The sequence below is a fragment of the Meleagris gallopavo genome, chromosome 4, assembly GCF_905368555.1.
Source record: "Meleagris gallopavo chromosome 4, MGAL_WU_HG_1.1, whole genome shotgun sequence".
NCBI classification, from domain to species: Eukaryota; Metazoa; Chordata; class Aves; order Galliformes; family Phasianidae; genus Meleagris; species Meleagris gallopavo.
Window position 1 is genome coordinate 23,846,035 of NC_139407.1, and position 23,537 is coordinate 23,869,571.

Sequence of the window (23,537 nt, forward strand, 5' to 3'; positions counted from 1 at the left end):
AATATTTCAGTGAAGCAGTTGATTATTTGCCTTTAGTTTTGATCCAATATCTCTTTGCACTAAATTAAAATGAAGCATTGCGAAATTTTGATGTAGTTTGTCTATCTCAAATGCTGCATGAGTTTTGTCAATTAAGAAAAAATTTTGAACTTATAAAAAGGATTTAAAAATATTTTAAGTTGTCAAAGTACAGGTAATTAAAAGAAAAAAAAGTCTTTTGAGGAATCAATACTTTATAAATGTTGATGTATCCTCTAGGTGATAAGTAGACTATTTAGCTGTAAATATTTTGTGCTAGCTAAGATTATTTCAACTCATACCACCCGGGAGATTGATAAGAAGCATACTGAATAAATTATATTAATTAAATGTGTCAACTGTGCTCATTGCAAAACCACAGGTCCTGTCCTTAGGACGAGAAAGAGTATTTAAAAATCTAAACTCAAGTAATTTATCGTTATCTTGTAAAATTGAAATAAAGGTAGCAAATACTAGTATATTCTCTAGTACTATGGGATATGTATATACTATTCTGGATTTGGGATCTTTTTTTTTTTTTTGATTTAAAATACATGAGAGTTTAAAAAACATTAAGGAACATCAAATAGTACTGTACAATTATACTACTATGTAACAGTATGTATAAACACTTGGCAGTAAAGCTTGAGTAGAGAGTGATTTATGATGAGTTGCTAATGTTTGATCTAGAAAGTTTGCAGTTGCAGGTGTCTTCTCTTGTGTCATTCTTCCATTGCATTGCACTGTGAATGGGCATTTCAAACTAGGCAGGATCTGTTTCCCCTCCTCAGTGCTTTTTGCTTTCCCAGTCACTCCTCACTCACGTTTCTCTCAGAAAGCCTCCTGTTGATCATGGCAGACAGATCTCTATGGACTGCAAGCCTCAATCTTTTTACTGGTGAATGTCTTCATGCCTTATGATTTTGTAAATTACCCAGTAAAAAATGTTGAAAATCAGAAAGGCTAATGGGAAACAAGCTCTGGAAATTGTGTCTATCTTCTTGGCTCGGTCAATGAATACTTTTCTCATCTCATCAGGGCTTTTAGGTGCAGCTTGAGCAGGATTATTTGGCCCCTTCTGTGCCACTCCATCTTTTGCTTGCACACATGGCCCCACTCCATATGCTGTAAAACTGAACTGACTTTCCCGTGCATCGTCATCCTGTTGCATGAAAAAAAAAAAAAAGAAAAACACGAAGATTTTACAGAAATTTTTACCAGTTACTAAATATCAAATTTAAATTTTACCAGTTACTACATCTTTACCTCGGTGACATTTTTGAGTCCATTGTTTAAGTGGTTGAAATTTCAGCCCAATCAAAGTTCATGTCAAAATATTGTTGCAGCTCTTACGAGCGCAGAATTTTTCTACTTGTTTGACTTTGTAATCTATCTAGAGAAAAGAGAAAGCTTAGTAAATGAGTTTACTGGCTTAGGAAACTAGTGACAATCAGGCACACATCTTCTGATTTGTTTTGATTTTCTACATTTATGGTAAATGCCTGCAATCTTCAACCAGGAAGACTTCAGAGTTCTTTCGGACAGCACCCCTTAACTCTACGTTGCTTAAAAGGGTGGGATGGGTTCTTGTGATACCTATCACACAAGCAGTAACAGTGCTCATTAGTGAGAATTCTGCCCATTTTATCTTTGTGTTTTGTTATTTCTGCTGTTCCCTGTATGTCAGATAAAGCAAATAGTATGTAAGGTATCTAAGTTTGGAAAAGAAATAATATAAAATATTTAAAATAAAGTATTTATTTTAAAAATTTAGTATCTTAAAAGTATATAAAATAAATTTAAAAATAAAATAAACGAAAGCTGAAGGCTAGAATTTTGATTTGACAATTAAGGTGAAAACTGTAAAAAACATTCTAAATTCAGGGAGCTGTGAGTGAAAGCAGTTTAAAATCACAAGATACACACCCGAAAGTAAATGATCTTGAAGATATATATATTTTCATAGCATAGATATCTGGAATGTAGCTTCTGTTTGGAAACACGTTTTGTACATCTCCTCACCCTGTTATAAATATTCTCTATAAAGCAGGCACAAATGCGAAGTGGTAAATAATACCTGGACTGTGAAGCCAGCATGAAATTTTGTTACAAAATACATTCTAACATATATTTCTAGTGTGTATGCTACTCAAAGATAGTTCTATGATTTTGATGGCATTCACAATTAAAAAAAATCTTTTCCTATTTTTTATGTCTAATTTAGCCTACTTGGTTTAACATTCTAGAATTCTATAAATCATATATAACACGTTATTTCTTAAAAAAATTCTTAATATTTTTTTAAATGTTTTATTTCTATTTTGAAAATCCACTTCTGTAAGTATTTAAATAAGGGGGAGAAGCATTCAATTTTTTTCCGTTGCAAGAGAAATTTTGATATTTTGAAACTCAAAAGAAAGCAATATAAACTTCACACTTACCACAGTAAGCAAAGCAATTAGTGTTTTGGTTCAATAGTTCTGAAGCTTTTCTGTTTCATGTAAACCTCTTTGTTTTATTTTTTGGGCTAACTTCCCACTTATCATTGTTTAAATCTCAACTTCAAAACCCTCAATTTTGAAAATGTCAATGCATTTGAAATTTTTTTTTTAAATGGATGATTAATTCTGAACATATTAAAGTTTTGATTAAACAGTACTTGTTAGAAGAAAAGATTTCTTCGTTTCAGAAACTATCAATAAACTTTGTAACTATTAGTTGAATCAGTCATTGGTAAGAGTATGTATATAAATTAGTAATTTTGAAATGAACTAGCTGGTAAGCAGCATGAACATTCAGTGTGGCTGAATCACCCAACTGTTGTAGTTGTAATCTAATTACAATACTTTTTCATATATGTAAACTGAATAAACTGATAGACCAATTCACTGAAACTGCTACACTTTGAATCTGTATCATATTTCTTATATAAAAACACTAACAACAAAAATAAAGGAAAATTAACATGAAAGCAAAGGATGAAGAAAAAAAATCATTGATTTACTTCCATATGGAGATGAATAACAGAAATACAAAATGTTAGGATGAATTTTGATGACGTGATAAAACAAATTACTACATTAGTGTTCCTCCCCTGTCAGAAAAGGTGTCATGGTTTTGTTGTGTAGGGCTCCAAACAGCAGATTTCTATCTGCAATGCTTGCCCACAGTATGACATGATCCATCCGTGAACAGGGCAAATTTCATTTTCTGGTAGTTCATTGTATGGTGGGGCCTCTTTAGCAAGATACTACTGTCTCCAAACTTTTTACCTTCAGGCCAGTCCACCATCACTTTAGGATTCCTGGAGCTGAGATTCCCCTTTCAATCGCCTGGCTTGTCTCTGTTGCAGGTGCTGTCTCATCACAGCATTAGAGTAAGGCCTTCGGCTTTCAGACGCTTGCTCTCATTTTATTTATTAGCTCCAATTCTAATTTTATTGTATTATAGTGCGTTATCTTGCATCCTGATATCTTATTTAGTAAATAAGTTTGGTTCTCCTCAGATCGTTACCATTGTTTTGATTTTAGACGCATGTCCTGTTTTTCCCCTTTTCCCTTTCCTGGGTTTGGATCCATGGGTTCCCCTGCCCCGCTAGTCACAGAATCAGGCCAAACCTGTCTGTAAACCACTGACCATAGGAAATAATATTTTAAGAGTAGTTGTATTCCAGAAGTGTTGTAGTGATGTATTCCAGTTAACAGGAGTTACAAATATGGTAGATGTGAGAATTTATACTGTACTTGCTATTTCAGCAACTTTGCACATACGAAAATCTGTAAATTGGGGCTTAAATCTTCTCATGGTTCTCCAGAAGATAATGTTTATGATTGCATCAGCTCAAAATGATTATAAAGTAATTCTGCTGTGTAGCAGCTTTCAGTTGGTTATGCTTTCTGGATGAGGCACTCTGCTTTACTGTCTCTGTTCTATGTCTACCTGAGTTGAACAATCCTCTCAAAATAGTTTTAAAAGGCCAGGTTCCTGCTCATTTTTTACTTGCAGGCATTCTTTACTTAATCTACAAGCAGGATGATCAGTAGTACTCTTTGCTATTGAGGAGCTGATGTGAAGATCTAGCCCAATGATGCTGGATGGATAGTGTCTCCATGATGGCAGGTAGGGTCGTTGGAGACAAGTCAGACTCAAGTGCTAGGGATATAATGCATACACGGGAAAGGGCACTTTCCAGAACACTGGGTATCACCATAACTATTTTCTGGGGTACTAGCTGGAATAGATGTAGTTCTGGAAGTTTTGTAGCAGGCTCATAGTGTATAAAAAGCATTAATTTGGCAACAGATTCATATCTAAGGGTGCTCTTGTAAAGCAGGAAAGATGCAGTTGCTATTATTGTTGATAATAACATTTGAGTGCTTTTTTTGAGGGCATTAATATAAAATGACAGCAGTACTCCATGTGCTTTTATAAATTGACTTGGCTACAGTCCTTCTTTTTTGACTAGAAATATTTCTGATAATCCATGTGTTGGTCACAGCTGTCACAGCTGTTAAAGTCATCTAATGGATACCCTGTATACATTTTAGTGGAATATCTGGACAGGGGATCTTCTTGGAGCAGTCCATTGCATTTGGGGTGATTTTTTCTTTCAAAACGTAATAATGAAGCTCTTGTGTGTGTGTGTGTGTATGTGTCTGTGTCTGTATTCATTTTAGTGCATCATTGTTAAAAAAAAAAAAAAAGTTTTCTCTTTTATTTTAGATAAAACTTCTAAATTTTTAATGCAAATGAACTTCATTAAAGCTTTGGTATGAATGTGCTTTTCACAAATACTTCTTTGGCACTAGTAGTTTGAAAGCTATTTTGTGTATGGCTACATGTAAATATGTTATTATCTCTATCAAAATTGCTGTAATCAAAGAAAGATAATTTTAGATAACATTTTTTTTATTTAAAAAGTAGAATTTTTTTAAGACCCAAGGAAATTTCAATGATTATACTCGGCTATAAAGTATTAGAAAGCTTTCCGTTTCTGTGGCCATGTGTGACTATGCTCTTTCTCTTCACGTATTTAATAATACACATCTCTTGAGGAATATTATGTATAAATCCTAAAAATATCTCTGTGGACTTTTGACTGTGGGTTTTGGTAGAAGTTTGAGGATTTATTTGAAGCTCTGGCTTTGGTTATTTGAACACTATTGTTTACTACTCTATTGTTCTGCACTGCAAACAGCTTGGTTTTAAACACTAATCTGGTACCAGCTGATTTCCTCTTGAACTGATGTCACTGTTTCTTTGAAATTGCAGAAAACAAAAATTTAATATCATGTTTTAATCCTGATTTAAACAGATCAAAATAGATTACAAAATTAATGAGATAAATACCTTTCTTAACATTTCACGTCATCACATACAGGTAGCAATGAATGGAATCCACATGGAAAGACATTATTTCAGACAAAAGGACAGGGCCTCTGTTAATGATTGGATATCACATTTTGACAAATGGGACATCTTCTTCATAGTTTACCCTTAAATTTGTACTGTAGATTTGAGGCAAAGTCCCGTCTATAGGTCCTGCACATCTCAAGCCATTGCTATGCTGTAATGATTCATTGATTTCATTTCCATCAAGAACTCCCTCAAAATACTTTCATCAAAATGGATGGGTTGACCAAAAAGAAAACAAAAGAAAAGAGGTGTGATTACCATTAAAGACAACCTACTTTGCATGTCTATTTTCCTCACTAAAGATACTTGTGATCTTTAGATTTTGGAAAATAGAATTCAAAGATTGACTGTTCTTGAAAACTAAATATCTTATTTTAAAAGCTAATCTAAAATCAGTGGTATTTAGCATAGGAACACAGTTCATGCTTTTTTCCCCATACAGAATAAACACAATTAAGAAAAAGCGCTGATCATAGGTATGTTTTGGTTGTCCTATATTGTTCTTCTAATTCTGACATATTTTTCTTTTGTTTCTCAAGACCTAAAGAAGAGTATATTTAAATAAACAATTCATATTCACTCTAAAGGTGTTTCCATCACATCAACAATATAATATTTGTGAAACTTGCATTCACTGGCTAGATTTCCTTCCCAGACAGAATTAAAGCACAATAGATCAGATGCTGACTAACAAATTAAGTTTTAAATTGGGAGCCAAAATTTATATATTCATAAGATGTATTTTGCCATTTTGGTAATTATAAAGAAACAAGAACATAATCTCTTATACTTATTGTGATGCTTACTGGGAAAAAAAGCAATGGATAGATTGCATATTATGCTGCAATAACTGTTGTTGGTTTTTTTTGTTTTTTTTTTTTTGGTGAGTGTGTTTATAACAAAATCCCAGATTTCTTTAAACTATCTACAAATTTTTGTCACTTCTGTAGGAATTGTATTGAGCTTCTAAAAAGCAATATGCCTTTCAGTTATTTGGAATCATTAAGTGAAGTCCATAGATACAACAATAAAAGTGGTAGCCAGAGGGTGCAGTTATACCTAAGAATCATCTTTGATGTTGCAGCTTCTGCTGCCCAGGAAGAGAGGTAGCAAATATTGTACTAAGGTGGGTAAGAAGGAAGCAGTGACTTTCGGTAAGAAAAAAAAAAAAACATAATGGCAAAGACAGATGAGCTTTAGATGCCAAAACCTCTTGATACAGCTCTGTATGTTGCACTGTGTACAATTTTATAATTTTTCTTAAAATTCAATTATTTTTCTCTGAGCTTGATCATCTAGTTTTTAAGAGTATTTATATGTCCTATGTTTTTAATCAGTATTGAGAAAGAATAACCAATTATTTTGATTAGATTTATGAAAGATATCAAGCTTGGAGAATAAAGCAAATCTATTTGAGGATATGTTTGGAACTAAAATTTAATCCAACAATTTGAACAAAGAGTCCAAAAAAAATATATAGGGGGATAATCAGTAGGAGCATGCACATGGTACTACATTTAGCACAGAATAATCAACTTCATGAAAGAAAATGGTTCTGCAGTAGTTCTGGAAAAAGCCCTGGAATTTATGGAAGATCACAATCTTTATATGGATGAATCTTATGCTGTTGTTAAAAATGCAAATAGCAAACTGTTTTAGATAATCATGTGTATATAACTTGCAGGATTTGATCCTCTGGCTGTTTGCAGCTCTTACTGGCTACGCCTAATGTTGAAAATACAATTTTTAGGAACTATGTGGCTTACAGAATTTCCAGAGAAGGAGAATGGCAATAAGCAAAAGTGTGGGAAACATGCCCTGAGGGAAAGGATTATACAAGCAAAACACTTAATTCCATTAAAAATAGACTAAAAGTACAGTCACATTAAATATCACTCAACACAACTGTTTATATTTGACATGGGACACATTTGTCATGGCCCACCTGCCCCCTGCCCAGTATTCCGTATCTGCCCAGCCTATCGCCCACAGTCCAAATCTTCAAGCAACTTTTAGAGAGCTGCCATATTTTCAATTAAGCACCTTGCCACGAAAAAAAAAAAAAAATCTTTCTCCTTTGTGTCACAGTAAGTACATTTTTTTCTGCTGCTGTCAGCAAAATTAAATAAATAAATATTTAATGGGGCCAAGTTTTGAAAGCAGACACAGCCTATATCACCCTCTAAGCAACAGCAAATGAGTTTCTGTATATTCCTGAACAAGTCTGAACACACAGGAAGAGGCAAATGTACAAAAATGGCATTTTCATTTGAATGTCTAGCTTGCCTTTTAACAGGGACTCTTGCTAGTCGACACTGCTTAGATATGCTTTCCAGAGTTACAGATTTTCAAAATCATCTAAGGAAGAAGGAAAAAAACTTGGAAAAGAACCTCTTGTGATGTAAGGAGTAAATTGAGGTTAGTCTTCAGGAATTAAAATGTCTGAACTTGTCATGTTGCTACAGTCAGACATTCATCCACATTATAGGTATTGACTGAATGCCATTGAAAAGCTCTGCATGACACCAGTGGTGGGTACTCATTGAATGAGAAGTTTGTAGAAATATTTTCTCTCTGAAAAATCAGAAGTAGGCATTTTTGCATGCTGTTGTAAAACGTTTTGCTTATCACAAATTTAAACTTGTAACCTTAGTTGCTTGACTTTACACGTTAGCAGTGACTTCCTTTAACAGCAATTTAGGTGGCTTCTGCCATCAAATAAATATAAGTAGCCACTGCTCTACTAAAGCTCTTTGCTAACTGTATGAACAATTTACACTAAATTGACATATGGGAAAACACCCTTCTCAGCCCCTTAAAAAATGTATATCCCACAAATAAAATCAATTCAAAAATTAATGTTCATGTTTAAAATACATGAAATCTGTTAAATCTAGAGTGAAATAAGGAACAATATTTTTTGAATCTTAATGCTGTACAAAGTGCTGCAAGTAACAATCATGTTGATCCACTGAAGTATAATCTGACTCTTCTAACAGAGCGAAATTCGTGTCTGTGCAGATGGCTCCCACATGGCCCATGCCTCATTTAAAGCCCTCTTAATCCTCCTTTTGAGAATTCAAGTTGGATTTATGCAGCACGTAGTCCTTGTAGTGACCCTCAGCCTAGAGTGGATTTTGTTCTGTGCTGCCTTTTTATTTATATTGCCACTTTAAGCAGCAGTGTGTTTACCAAACTGAGCCCATATCCCAGCATAAATCAGTCCATTAGACTCCCTTCCAAGCTGTGAATACTGTTAGTTTTACCTTGTTCTTCTTCCTCTTCCGTCGGAATCGCAGGAGTTCTTTATGCTGCCTTGACACAAAATTTACAGCTGCGTATTCCAAAAGTGCAGAAAATACAAAGAGCAGACACACAGCCATCCAGATGTCAATTGCTTTGACATATGACACCTAAGAAGAAAATAGAACAGAAGACTGAATATTTTCAAAGCACAGACGTAAAGTTTAGCATTTCATGTCAGGAAGAAGCTCATTAATATCTCCAAATCTAGCACTCATTTGTGAAACAAATTTTCACATGGAAGTTCAATAATAAGAGAGAAAACAGTGGAGTACTTATATTTTAATAGTTATTTTTAAGTGTCATTCACAAATGTTTACTATTTTTCACTCTAACAGTTTCTCTTAATGTACTGTATATTTTATCATAAACAAAATAATCCACAAGGATCACATGCTCTTCCTCCATTTCTCCCAATAAGATCTGTGAATGATGCTAAGAATTACTCTGTTATACTTATTTAAAGTTCCCAGACTAGAAATTAGGTGAAGTGAGATGCAAAAGTCTGATATGTTCATTTTTTCTGCTAATACAGGCAGAAATTATAAATTAAAGATATAGATTTAAATTCAGTATAAGTACTGAAAATGAGTTACAGGACTGATGAACTCACTGCAGTCCTTCATTGCCAAGCTCAGCTGCAGGACATAACCTGGACTGGGAATACGGAACCCTCTCTGTGTAGAGATCTCTGTGTAGAGTAAATCTCTGTAGAGATTTACAAGAATTTTATCATTTAAGACAGCAGAGCTAGCATCAGGCCTCAAGAATGTGACAAATACATCTGCATCTCTCTTTGGTAACCCCTTACGTTCTTGCTTTTCAGAGTTTTTACTGTGTTTCATTTTCTCATCTGTTAATGCTACACTCAGGCATATTGTGATCCATATACATGAGGTACAAAGCACATTCACCTCTGTTAGGGTTTTTTACTTTACCTAGAAAAATGTAATCAGCAAACTTAAAAAATCTATGTCATAACTAATACAGAAGTGGAATTTGTTTTTCTTACGTACATTTTTTCCCCACTAACTGCAATGAAGACGGTCAAGGAATAAAAACTGAAAGGAAAAGCAGTCTTTAAAGCAATTCTCTTAAGAAATTCAGTCATATTTAGTAGCACGTTACTAGATATTGGGATCCAGAAAAGGACAAGCTAGCTAATTGATATCAGCAGCACACATTTGGTACAGAAAAACATTGTTTTCATCGCTTGCTGAGGTATGCTATTTAGCATGCTGTGGGATAAATATTTCAAAGCTATTTATCTCCTTCAGAATAATAAGTGTTATTAATTAAAACATGTAAGATTGATGTAAGGACTTTATTTGCCACATAATGTTTTTCCTTTGTATTAATGCAGTACACACAGAAGAAATTCCACCTACCTTTGGAAGTGATGCTCGTGAGCCTGAGCTTTGTGTTGTCATGGTCAGTACAGTTGTTATGCCTAAAGCCACTCTGGCTGGAGCTGCATCCATATTGATCCAAAATGACACCCAAGAGAGAATCACGATCAAGAGACTTGGTATGTACATCTGGATGAGATAGTAACCCATCTGTCTCTCGAGGTGAAATCGGACTTCAATACACGTAAACTTTCCTTTTTATAACAAAGAATAAATATTCAATAGAAATATATTGTTATCTAAAGAGTGTATACTGCATCAAATACATTTCTTCTCTAATGAATGGTGTTTTAATTCCCCTTCTGTGACTTTTAATATGTGCATTATGCCATTTCAAAAGGATTAACTGCTGGAAAGAAACTGATCTGAATAACTTTAAGAATTTAAATTTAAGAATTTAATAAGCTTTGGAACAGTTGTTTCATTATATATGCAAAGAAAAACCTTGTACTCCCATTATGTTTTGGTCCAATTTTATGCTTATACAATTTTTTCTTTATTCTAATGAATTGGAAGAAAATGTACTGACAACAGTGAAGGTGCTAGGTCATCTACAAGAGATCCTGTAAAGTACTTCCCTTCTCCTCCATTCAAATTGTTTTGACTTAGAAATAGAAGACTTGCAAATGGGCTACTCCAGGAAACTGATTGAATGGCCTGATTTTTTTGAATACTGAGCATCAAGAAACTTCTACTGATTTAACTGAACTAGAGCAAAAAAATCTACTGTCTGCTCATAGCAGTGCCAAAACATGCGTGACCAGGGTTTTCTCTGATCTAGATATTTTACTCTGTAAATTGTATTTTTTTTCAGTGATCTTGACCTGGTCTCATTATATTTTCTAATTCTACTCAATGCTGACATTAATCAGACATAAATGGTGTTGAAGGCAATGCTCTTACAATAAATACTGTATATATGACAGTTTATCATAGCAAGAAATATATATTTGACAGATTTCTTACCTATTTGAATAAGAGCATTTCTTAATTCCAAATTTAACATGGAAAGACATTTAATTATTTATTTCTTAATTGATAGGAGGGTTTTCTTTTTTTGCTATGCTTTCGAGTAGTTTTTGATAGCATTTTCCCAATCCAGCTTTATCTGTTTTATAAGAAATGGTTCCATTAACAGTGCTTTAATATTTATCATACTAATGACATTTATGCATCAGATTCATGAATGATTCAAAGAATAAGCTTTGAATGATTCAAAGAATAAGCTTGTTCTTTACTCAGTATACTATATGTTATGCTCTAATATTAGGCATTCAGAAATGAATACTTGATAAAGTCAAACTGAAATGTTTTAATTCCAAGCATAATTAGTGCTTGGAATTATATTCTGAACTTTGTTCTTTTCATAGTATTTCTTTTAACAGGCCCCTAGTTATTTCTACAGTACTACAGTAAATTCCATTGTGTTAAACCTTTATTCTGATAAAGAAAGAAAAAAGAAAATCAACAACCCACCATATTTACAAAGGCAGTAGTTATGTTAAATGCACAAGTTGTAAATCTAACTCCACTGAATGTGTGACTTAATATTCCTGTCTTCCTCTGAAGCCCAGTGATTTTCTGCACCTGCCAGTCCACGTTAGGAACTAATGGAATTACACTGACTTCAGGATTTCCCCCTCAGCTGTAATGTGCTTCCCAGCTAAGACTTCTGTGTTCCTCCTCTCCTCTCTTCCCATGTAGTGCTGAAGAATTAACTTAATAGGAGGCAATTTCCCAGGAAGACAGGTGGCTACCCAAATAGAAATCCTTCTGTTTCTGCACAGGTTACTGGGCTTTCTCATCCGTGAGAGACATCAGAGGAAAAAGGCAGTAGACAGAAGTCAGTCTCAGCTGAGACCATTTGCAGCAGTTCTTGGTCTAAGTGTGGAAAGGGTATTGTTAGTTTTTGCCCTTCCTGTCTGAGATCAGAACCACCTGCATAAACTTGGCTGATGAAGCAGAATGGAAATACAGCATTCGCACTAGCAGATGTGAGCTTCAGCTAGGAGGAAGCCAGCAGAGGCTTTGCTGTTTTTTCCTAGCTGAAGCCATCATCCAGCTGTGAGATCCTGTTCTTTTCCTGTCCCTCGTCCCTTTGCCTGCTGCACCTTAGATATTTACAGACATTGATCAGATCCCCTCTCAATTCAGGTTCTCACTAAAGCAACCTGTTCAGCATGCTGTCATTCTGACAGTAGAGTTTCTCCTTCTGTTAGTATGGAACTTCTTATGTTCCAGTTTCAACCCCAAAAGGTTGCAGATCCAGGGGTTATAAATCACTACTAAAATTTCAGAAACAGTCTTAGTTGATTGTCAAAAAACATGAGGGTTTGGGTTCTTGTTGACAGAGGAAAGTTTGACTTCATTCTGACTTCAAAGTCAGGTTAGCTGTGGTTTAATGTTTGTCTGGGTGCTTGGATGGGTCAGAAGAGACACACTCATGCAGTGATCTCAGCCTGGGAAAGAGAGACCATCAGCTAAGAGCACTGGACAAATAATTCATTCTTAGTACATTAGAGGTGAGCACTAGTTCAAGATATAAAATATCCAACAGATATGTCAGATGTTGGATGTAAACAAACTAAGGCCTAACATCCAGCCAGTCGAAGGGACAGAATTTTGCTAGCTGTGAATATTTGCTAACATCATTCTGGGGCAATTCAACTGTTATCATGGTCCTCTCCTCCAGCACTGCAATTTCCCCTTTGAAAAACAGCTAGAGGCTCAGATTTAGAATAAGATTAAGTTCTGTTAGAGAAAGAGACTAAGACAACTTTAGTGATTAGAATGTGCTCAGCCTAAATGGCTGATTTAAATTTAGATGTGTTTGTACAATCACAGAATCACAGAATTGTAGGGGTTGGAAGGGACATCTAGAAATCATCGAGACCAACCCCCTTGCCAAAGTAGGTTCCCTACACCAGGTCGCACAGGTAGGCGTCCATGTAGAGTAAGATTCTGTTAAATGTAAGATTCTGGGTCAATAGTTTTGCTACAGGAGTCTTTGCACATAGGTTGCTTTACATGATGGTTTTATAGACAGAAAACCTGAATTTTATATGGATGAAATAGAACTTCCAGATAATGTTCATACGAAACAAAACATCCCTAGGTGGATGATGGAGGAACACATATCCTGCAAGATTTATCTGTGGTTCTACTTCCATCTTGGAGAACTAAATGGTGTTTCTAATGTACTATGGTGGTAGTCCTAGAGAGAGAATCAGAACAAGTAGACTCTGGAATAGGTCTCAAGATGCTATCTGACAGGATAATCAGCTTGTATGATGCAAGATGACTACTGACCATTATGACTTTCACTGTTTTGTAATGATTAATATCTTGGAGTTCACAGAATCACAGAATTGTAGGGGCTGGAAGGGACCTCTAGATGTCATCTAGTCCAACCCCCTGCCAAAGCAGACTTCCTAGATCAGGTTGCAGAGGCATGAGTCCAGGCAGGTCTTAAATATCTCCAGAGAAGGAGACTCCACAACCGCCCTGGTCAGCCTGTTCCAATACTCCATCACCCTTACTGTGAAGAAATTCTTATGCACATTTATGCCCATGGTTCAGTGTGTGGCGGTTTCCCCTTGTCCTATTGCCATACACAGCTGAAAAAGAGTCTGGCCTCATCCCTTTGCCTCCTGCACCTTAGATATTTACAGACATTGATCAGATCCCCTCTCAATTCAGGTTCTCACTAAAGCAACCTGTTCAGCATGCTGTCATTCTGACAGTAAAGTTCCTCCTTGTGTTAGTATGGAACTCCTTATGTTCCAGTTTCAACCCCAAAAGGTTGCAGATCCAGGGGTTATAAATTGCTGACAATTGTAATTGTCAAGAAACATGAGGGTTTGAGTTCTTGTTGACAGAGGAAAGCATCAAAGCTTGGTTCTCCTTCTTTAGGCACTGTCATGTTAGTAGCAAAAGGGCCCAATGTAAGACATTGTCAGTAGTAGCTGAGACCTAGAAGAAGCACAATCTGCAGGTTGTTAAGCAATTTATTAGGCTTTAAGAGGAAAGAAAGAAAAATTGTGTATGGACTGCATATGTTAAGAAGTTGAATAGGTTGAATGGGGAAGATGAAGTTGAAGAATTGGGCAGGTCACCAAGATTGCAGATTTACCAAATTACAGATACAGAGACACTGGAAATGGTCCCTTACAGAATCTATCAGTTCTGCTGGTGAGCAATAGCCATTCTGCGCAGATTCCAGGATTGCTACAAACAACACTTTGAGTGAAAACAAACAAACAAACAAACCATTCTACAGACAACACAGCTCTGAATATTTTTAATCAAGATTATGATTAGTGTAGTACTCGTGGTGATGGAATTATTCAAATTTCATTTGTGCTCGCTAGACAATGTTCATTATGTATGAATTTGTCTATATATGTTGGCCTCTGCAGTTACAGGTAGCTGCAGTTGAAAACTGGGTGTTCCATGAAAGCCCAGCATGCATATGACACAGGCAGGGTAAAGCAGGACCATCTTTGTAATGTGAGAAATCACATATGACTTTTCTAGTTACTAGGCTTTCACTTCATTTTCTAATTTTGTCACTGTAGACATGCCAGAGGATGTAAAAACAGATAAAAATGATCATAAATATCATTGCATCGATTCAAACACAAGACCTCATGAGCCATTATGCTGTGCTGTTACTGAAACTCTTCCATTCCTATATTTGAAGAACTTTATTTTTAAGCTACAGTTACAGCTATCCATTCTCAATTGGACATGAAACTCTAATGAGGGCATGCACTGATTAGTTCTTAAATACTGTCCTGAAGCTTCAAGTTAATTAGTTTCACAGGAAGATTTTTAAAAATTTCTTTCTATTCTACAGAATGTCTCTCAAAAGCTTTCTATCCTGTGTTGCACCTAAACTTAAACAGGAAACTGATATTTGGTCATATGAAATGAATTATATGGAAGTTTCTTGTGGATTATTCTAAAAGAGTATCTGTTTACAGGATATATGTTCAACCTTCGAACTTTTTGTTGTTGTTGCTATCTTTCACTTATGTGTTAATAAACAGTAGTAAAAAAAAAAAAAAAAAGATGCTTTGCTACCTATACACATTAATTACGTTATATATTCTATTCGTGGCTCAAGACGATTCCTCTTCAGTCAGTGTAGCCATGGCAAGCCAAAAGGTTAGAGACTCGTGGTCATGGCTCATAGGTTATGAAGAAAAAGGGCAGGGATAGCTGGCTTGGAAGAAGTAACAGGCTTTTCCTGATGTAGCCAAGCAGAGCTTAGTGCACAGCATATGGACTTGGTCTTGGCAGTGCTTCATATCCTGAGGTGTATATGTAGTCATGGCATTCGCTAAAAAAAGAAACTCCTGATTGAATTGCTTCTTTATTATTTCAAATATGTATTTTCTTAAGCTTATTGAAATAGAAGTTTTCTCAGCTGCCAGGTGCTTTTCATTGTGCCAATTATTTAAGACAATCTTGTCCTGAAAAATGCACCTGTATGTTTCAATCTTCTTGTGAGTTCACTGAGAATATTAAACAAATAAATAAATCTCTCCAAAATAACAATAAATGTAAAATGATGGCTTTTTTGGTTTTAATCACTAACATGCTTTCCTACCTGTATTGTAATGCTTGGTGCAGTAACACAAATCCTTTTCTTCTTTCAACAGAAACTGTGGCAGAGTGAGTCCTTCTGCTACTTGAACTGCTCCTTTTTCTTGCCATTCAAAAATGAGATCATTCATTGTGTATCCAACTAAAAAAAATAAATATAAACTTTAAGTCAGTGGCAAACTTTGAAAAGCAGGGACATACCAAATAGTGATGACTTCAGCAAATGTCATTAAAGTAGAAAATGCAGCGGATCTCTTTGGGCTGGTTAACAAAAAAACATTATTTACCATTCTAAGCCACACTGAGGTAGGAAAAAAAGAATGCTTTATTTTTTGAAATCTTAATAGTTATGTAGCATCAAAATCAACTATGTTTGGCTCATTTTTATGCATTTAACCTTAACATTTGTAGCTGAAATAATAACCAAGGGGAAGACTTTGTAAAGAGCAAATAGTTTTTCCTTGTATTTCTATCTCTCAGCTGAATATGTGCATGAACTTTCAACGGGGAAAAACTGTTCTATATCCTCTGTATATGTCAGAATATATATCTTTGGAATTCTTTTCCAAAGTTTTTCTGGATAAATTGTCTGTTTGTAACAACAGGAAAAAAAAATTGCTTCCTATTCACATTAAGCTTTCATTTAGTCTTTCTCAGGACTTAATGAATTCAGACAATGTGAGATTTTAAGACTGAAATCTAAAACTATTGTTGAAATAGCTTGACGCACAAGGGTACACTTGACTCATATATAATAGATTGAAGCATGAGGAAAAGTATGGAGTCATTTTTACATTACATCTAAATTATATAGTTTTCATCCATTTAGCTTCTTTGCAATGTTTCTTTTCTGCTTTACTCCAAAGCCAATTAGCTGTTAAGAATAACCTGCAGATAACTGGAAATATCTTTTAACATTTCAGTAACAATTTAGTGTTTAAATATAGTGTTCAGAAAATACTGAAATTTTGAGTTCTAGTGAGGGAAATAAACTCTGTTATGCAGACGTCAATCTTTCCCCCGTTGTGTTCAGTGACTTCATTACTCTTTGAATGCATCTACAAATACTATTCAGACATACTGTTTTGATATACTGGCCTCAAATCTGAAACACACTTCATTCTTTCTAATCTGTCTTTCTTGAATGTCTGCACATTAAGAATCAGTGACCTTCAGATTTGTTCTGTTTCTTTTGGAGAGTACCGTTAATATTAAGGTTTTTGCAAGCACTTAGGATGATACTGGTTTATCTTCTTTGGTATTTTGTTGGGACTAGATGAAAATAATAAAAACAAATCCGTATCCTTTTAAATAAATGCTTCAGTAAGATCGGATATTACATAAGACATTACATGCATGTATTAAATGTACTTTTTTTCATCTATACTTGCATGCATGACACTATAAACACAGATTTAAAGTTCAATATCAAATGTCATAAAATAGAAAAATTCAAAAATATAGCTCTTACCAAACTTTGCATGTATTCAGACAAAAAGCAGTTGTGTGTAAAGATTAGCATTTGAACCATGTAGATTATGGCCGGAAGTGATATCCCCTGAGTAAAACTCATTGAACTGACAAGAAACAACTGCTGCGTCAAAACGTATTTCACTAAATCAAATTCATTCATCTCTAATGCATTTTTAACTTTGAATATCTACTCTGTCCACTAATTCTTCAATAGTGTAAAATATGAAAAATAGTAAATATATACAAAGTACTGATATAATAGTTTATTTTTATTGTCTACATTTTAAATACCCAAACAGATCTTTAACATTCAATACTGTAATTCTAGTTTTCTAAGACCGTACTGGTACAGTAAATGTGTCCTAAAACACAAAGAGCTTAATGGAGATACAATTTTATGTTATTCCAAATAAAATAAAATATATAATGTATATCTTACTTCTATTAGATTTTTATCCTTTTATTCAATATGAAGTACAAATAAACCAAACAAATGTGCCCAATGAATTAGTGAAATCTACAGTCAAATTAATTTTGAATATTGAACTACTTGATAACACTAATTTGTCTCTGGATTTTCTTTACTGAACAGTGTTATCTATCTTTGATTTTCTAAATGAAAATATGTTATTATTTGATACAGTTCCAAACAATTTGATGAATACGTTCTCTTTTCTACCTATCACATCATTCTTTCATCTCTGCATGAAAGAAAGCAAAAAAACTACAGTGGAAAATATCGTGTTATTTGTAGATATGAAACAAAATCAGAGAATTTTTAAGAAAGAAGTGCAAGAACAAACTGCAACTCCCTGAATATTCTGTGCAAAAAAGAGCTAAATCCCATATTGTTCCGCATTACAGTATTTTTTTTCAGGAGTAACCAGAATACTCATAGAGCTAAATGAGCTTCTTTGGTATCTCAAAACAGAAAAATATTTTTGTTTCTTAACTGCTTTCATGAAGAAGATCTGCTGCATAGCACAGTAGTTAGCACTTAGTGCTGGTGGGTATAGTTGTGTGCATGGGGCATGATGGGGAATAGAAGAATATCTATGAAAGTGGTTTTTAAAAGTAGTTATTATACTGTGGTTTAAATACAGTAACAATTTAAGAGCATGGTATTATATGAATGAGAAGCCTAAAGATCAGATATGGAGCATGTTAGTTATTTGAGCTCTTTTGAATAATGTAATTTTTGTTTCCTATTGAAGTGGTGCAGCACTATGAAGACATTATGGCATATTTTGAAGTAACCATGAGGTTCAATCTGAGCAACAATGCCAAGTAGAGACTCATGGTCTTGATATGAATAAGGCACCAAAATACTTAGTATCATCAAATGTGGGGGGGTTGTGTGCAAAGCAAGTTACGGAAACATAGGGAGCTTTGGTAAGGAAAATTTCGGAGTCTCAAGGTCAAAATGTTATTTTTTTAGATTCAGGATCCTAGAATTGCCAGTCATAAATGTTTACAATATTGAAATTATGTGGATAAATTTAAAATCCTGAAGCCACCACTTGAGTTCAGTGGGGCTATATATATCATTCATGCATATGTATGTGGCAAACTGAGGCCTACATTTGCAAAATGGGTATCTGATTAGATACTGTAACAAAGCAGGTCTGCATTTACTTTACTCAGCTGCAGAATAAAACGTACACTCAGCCATCTGCTGCCAAAATAACTCGTACAGGAATAAAAATGAAGGTGAATAAAGTAGTTCACTGCCTGTATAAGACCGGCTACTCCTAGTTGAACAAAAATGGATGACTGAAGTGAGTAATGAGCTCTCCTTGCGCTAGGTTTATATAGCACCATCTACACTGATCAAGCTTGTAATTAGAGCTGAGTGTTTCTGAAGCACAACTGCAATTAAAAATAATTGATCTGAATGTGGCTGTATTCAATAGTATAATTCAACAAGACAGATATCTTCTCTGTGTGGTCTTACGTTCTGCCTGATACTCTTGCTAGGAGAGGAAAAGGTCCATTAGTTATGCTTTTTGTCTGTGTCTTGTACATATTCTAAGAGTGAAAAAGTAGGGCATTGTTAGAAGAAGCTCTGTTAGCTTCTACATTTGACATCACTGTACAGCTTGTTTCACTTCCTCTCAGTGAGTTTTCCTTCTAGTCTGTAGGATTCTTTTACAAATGGAAGAAAGAGCATGTCCAAAAAGTAGGAAACCACTATAGTGACTGACCCACAATGTTGACTGAGGCTCTGAATAAGTATAGTGCATTCACTTGGCAGAATGAAAGTTTGTGAAAGAGAATCAGGTGCTGTGAGAGCAGGTAAGATTTTATTTTCAGGTGTTCCACTTTGGATACAAGGGAAAAGAGGAGAAAATAGACAAGGAGGCCTCTAATGGCAAGTTAATCATAGAATGAACCAGAAATCAACAAACCTACAGAAGTATCTTATTAGTTTCTGTGTAAAAAGGCTATGATGTAGCCTTCTATACTTAGAAGCAGTCTGATATAACTGGCACCAGATTCTTCCTCGATTAACTGCACGTTATCTCCCTTCCCCCTGAAATTAGAATAAACTACTTTGTTTTAATTTGGTAGTACAATCTTCTGTGATGCTAGATGACATAGAAGGGCAATAAGGACCATCATAAGAGGTTAAGGAGGATCATTACGATTTTTAGGCTTCTACTGATATATGACTTGTTGTAGCATGTTAGTAGCATTGCAAATACTGTAACCTCCTCACTAGTAAATGGAAAGAGGGCTTTAGAGTTTTTGTTGTTCATAAATATAGTTTGGCAGAAAAAAATAAAAGGTAATTGTTGATATATATATAAGACACTAACTTTAAAGATATCGCTTATAGGTTAGGAAGTCTCAAGTTGCTAAAAGTATATCAGTGTAAGAAAAGGAAGGAAAAAACCACATTGCTTGTTGAATAGCAATTCAACTGGTTAGGTTGCATTAATACTGACTATTTTAACCCAAAGTCTGAGGTCTTGCACATCTGTAATGAAAAAGCAGATGGTAAATTGTTGGTAATTATATGATGTATGGGAACTGCTGAATAATGGCCTGAACCTCTGCTTGACCAGCTGAGGTGAGCAATGAGTCAGCCCTGGGAGCACAGGTGAAGGCAATTCTCCTGTGCTATTGGAAGGGGTGGAGCCTGGCTCCACCTCTCCTAGACCCCATTTAAGAGCTAACTACTACGAGGGAAGTATCTCTTTTGGAGATTACTCTTCTTGGAGTCTTCTCAGTGAGCCTAGGATAAGGGTAAGCTTTCCGTTCATTCTTCTGTAGCGTGATTGCCTGTTTAGCCTAACTTTCCTGTATATAACTTTCCTGTATATTTCTTAATTATAACATCTGTATGTTCATTGGTTGCACATTGGACAAAACTATAATCCCAGAAGGAGATGGTTGCTAGATGGAGAAGTTCTCAGGAACAGTCAAGAACTGTGTGTATGTGTAGCACCGTGGTATTTCAGAAAAACAGCTTTTTAAAGAGGTAACTCATTTTCTGAATCCTTAAGTGATTTTTAGTAGCTACTAAAGAGTGTACTGGTAGACTGAGACCTCTGCCTGAGGCAAACTGAGTAAAATTAGTCTTAATTCTCAGCGTAAAGGCTCTGAAACAAAGTTGGATTTGGCCTGCAGAAGTTTTTCTTTAAATCTTTAGATCTATTAAAGAGCTTGTAGTAAATGTGGAAAAACAAAAGCAAAACTCTGTATGGTGAGAGGAAGTGGAAAATATAAGAAAATACAAGTCAGGAGATGAAAAGTGGTTATCAGGACTTCTGCTTGTTACATTTGGTGAAGCTATTTGAATAACCTAGGCATCAAATAAAATTATAGTGACAGTTTAATTTATCTACATAATCTATACAGAACTCTTTAGCAGAAGACAGACAAGGCCAATATAATCTTATCTTTAGCCCACGATGAAAATTTTCAAGTTAAATTGAAAACTTTCAGTGTGTGCAGTTATATGCTTCAAGAAAGCATATAGATTCATATATGCATAAAGAAAGCATAAAGATTCATAGGAAGAAGAATGTAATCTTACTGAAATATTTCGAAGTAGTAAGGGCAGTCACACTGCCTACAAGAGAGAAAATGAGACTGTTCTCTTGGGCTTGGTTATCTTTCCCAGAAAATATTATTTTTTTTTAAAAATGTATTGATGAATTGTTACCAACACTTGTAAAGACAAATGAAATACTTGAAAGAAAGTGTCATTCGAATGTTTTCTTCCTTTCTTCTTCACTATTATCATTTTTAGTATCACATAACTTCTGCATTCATTCAGTTCTGAAAGAGGATCCAAACCAACTTAAGTAAGATTCAATTCAACCTTCATGAATGGATCTATAGAGCTGTACAGAATGCATTATAATAGAGTTAAGCAATTTATGACAGCTGTATACAGTTTGAGAATATGAAGATTTTAATTTTGTTAATTCAGCATCATCTTTGGGCAATAAAAGCCTATTGTTTCATAAGCAAAACAGCAGACAACCAGCAAGTTTGTCTTAAAGAATTATTAATAAAGTGTCTTGAGAGTATGGACTTCTCTGGAATAGTCCTTAAACATCTTGGAGAAGAGAAAAACAAAGTTTGGTATTCAAGAGAAGTAATTCCCATGAGTCTTCAAAAGTCCACACATACTTTAAATGAAAACTCTTGACAAATTTAAAATATCTGACAACTGTCTTACTTGTGAATTTCTTTCCTTCTAACCACATTTAAAGTACCATTCCAAACCATGAAAAATAATATTTTTGAGCTAACTTCTGATCTACCTATATAGCAGTATGGCTTGTAAATTTTCTGTTAATTCTGTTCTATTCTTGAAAGTATTTGCTTCTCTTTTTAAAATACATATACACATTAAAACCTCTTCAATAAACAATCAAGATTAACATTATTTAAAGAAAAACAAAAAACCTGAATATCTAGCATTTTTGTACTAGAGAGTTTGGTTTGACTAGAGGTTTTATTTTATGTTTAACCTAAACTCCTTTTTTTTTTTTTTTTTTTTTTAAAGTGTTTTATAAGAAAGAAGTGCAAGAGTGACATTGGATTTATTCAGCAAACTGAGATGTTCTGTAGGTATCCAACTGAGGAAAGAACAGCAGTCATGTTGACTAGAGTAATTTTGCTGCTTTTCCATTAGGTATCCCAGCAGAACAGGACAGGCTGCCTACAGATTACTGCTGCAAAGAACGTGATAGAGTTTTGGACTGCACCTTAAATTTCAAGCAACAAGACAATAGGAAGGGCTTGGCAGATCTAACTAATCTGGCTTCAGCTTGGGGTAAGTATAAATTCTTATAATGTAAGTTACCCACTTAGAATATTAGCTCTGAAAATCAACTGTATTGTGATTGTAGGCTAAATTTATTCTGGATTACCAAGAAAGCATTATTCTATGTATTTCTGAGCCACATTCCAAAGGGACTGTCCTCTGATGGTATCTCTCACTGTGATAGGTTTATCCTTATTAGATTTTCAGAGAAGAGCAGCATTTCAGTCAGAGACCTCCCACCTCTCTCAAACGTAACGTGCTAAAGTCTGTAAGTTTTCATATTAGTTTTTATATTAGTTTTTTGTAGGTTCAGCAGCAATTGCACAGTTGCTCCTGCCCTTTCATCCTGTGTTAGCTGGGAACTGAGGAGTATGGATATCTATCTCTTGGTAGCTGTGTATGAGGTCTCACTTCAGGTATACAGTGTGTTGAGTCACCTGCTACAGAATAGAAGCCATGTACTCATTCAAGTATATACCCCAAGATCACTGGCAGGTAATAAATGCAGCCCTGATCTTTCCCACGTCATCTGTGTTTTTATGGGAGAGGAATAATATGAACATAATTTCCCATGATGCAGACTACCTATTGGCCTGCCTACAGTCTTTCTATTTCAACAATCTCTATCCCTCCAGTTTTGAGGCTGGGAAGAAAGAAATTGTACTGCTCAAGTAATAGCATTTTGCAGTACATAGTCAATTTTCTCTGAAATTCCCCGAAATGGAAGATGATTCCTTAGAAAGACAAAAAAAGCTCCTATAAATCAAAAGGGGGATGAAGGTGATTTTTTTTTTTAAGAGAGCCAAAATATCAAAATAAAACTATTTTTATCCCTTACATATACTGCTTTTCATGGCACGTTTCTTTTGTGACTAATGTAGTGTTTTAATGGTACTACTGGTTGAAGATTTAAGAATACTGAAGTTCAGATCAAGTTATAATTATAATACGTATATATAATTATAATATATGAATCAAAGAATACTGTGAGATAAAAACAAAATCTAAGAAGATAAAGATAAGGA

The 23,537-nt window shown here is 34.7% G+C and overlaps 1 protein-coding gene across 1 annotated transcript in view; it reads right to left on the minus strand.

The window, feature by feature from the left end:
* Positions 1 to 735: 735 nt before the first annotated feature.
* The window catches only part of GLRA3 (glycine receptor alpha 3), a 72,401-nt gene continuing 49,599 nt past the window's right edge, over positions 736 to 23,537 (minus strand). Inside the window, exons 6-10 of the mRNA XM_085221912.1 lie at positions 15,760 to 15,897; positions 10,125 to 10,339; positions 8,700 to 8,846; positions 5,513 to 5,632; positions 736 to 1,180 (exon numbers count right to left, since the gene is read on the minus strand). Of these exons, the coding sequence (XP_085078038.1) occupies positions 911 to 1,180; positions 5,513 to 5,632; positions 8,700 to 8,846; positions 10,125 to 10,339; positions 15,760 to 15,897 (890 nt within the window). The 3' untranslated portion in view covers positions 736 to 910. The remainder of the gene's footprint in view (positions 1,181 to 5,512; positions 5,633 to 8,699; positions 8,847 to 10,124; positions 10,340 to 15,759; positions 15,898 to 23,537) is intronic.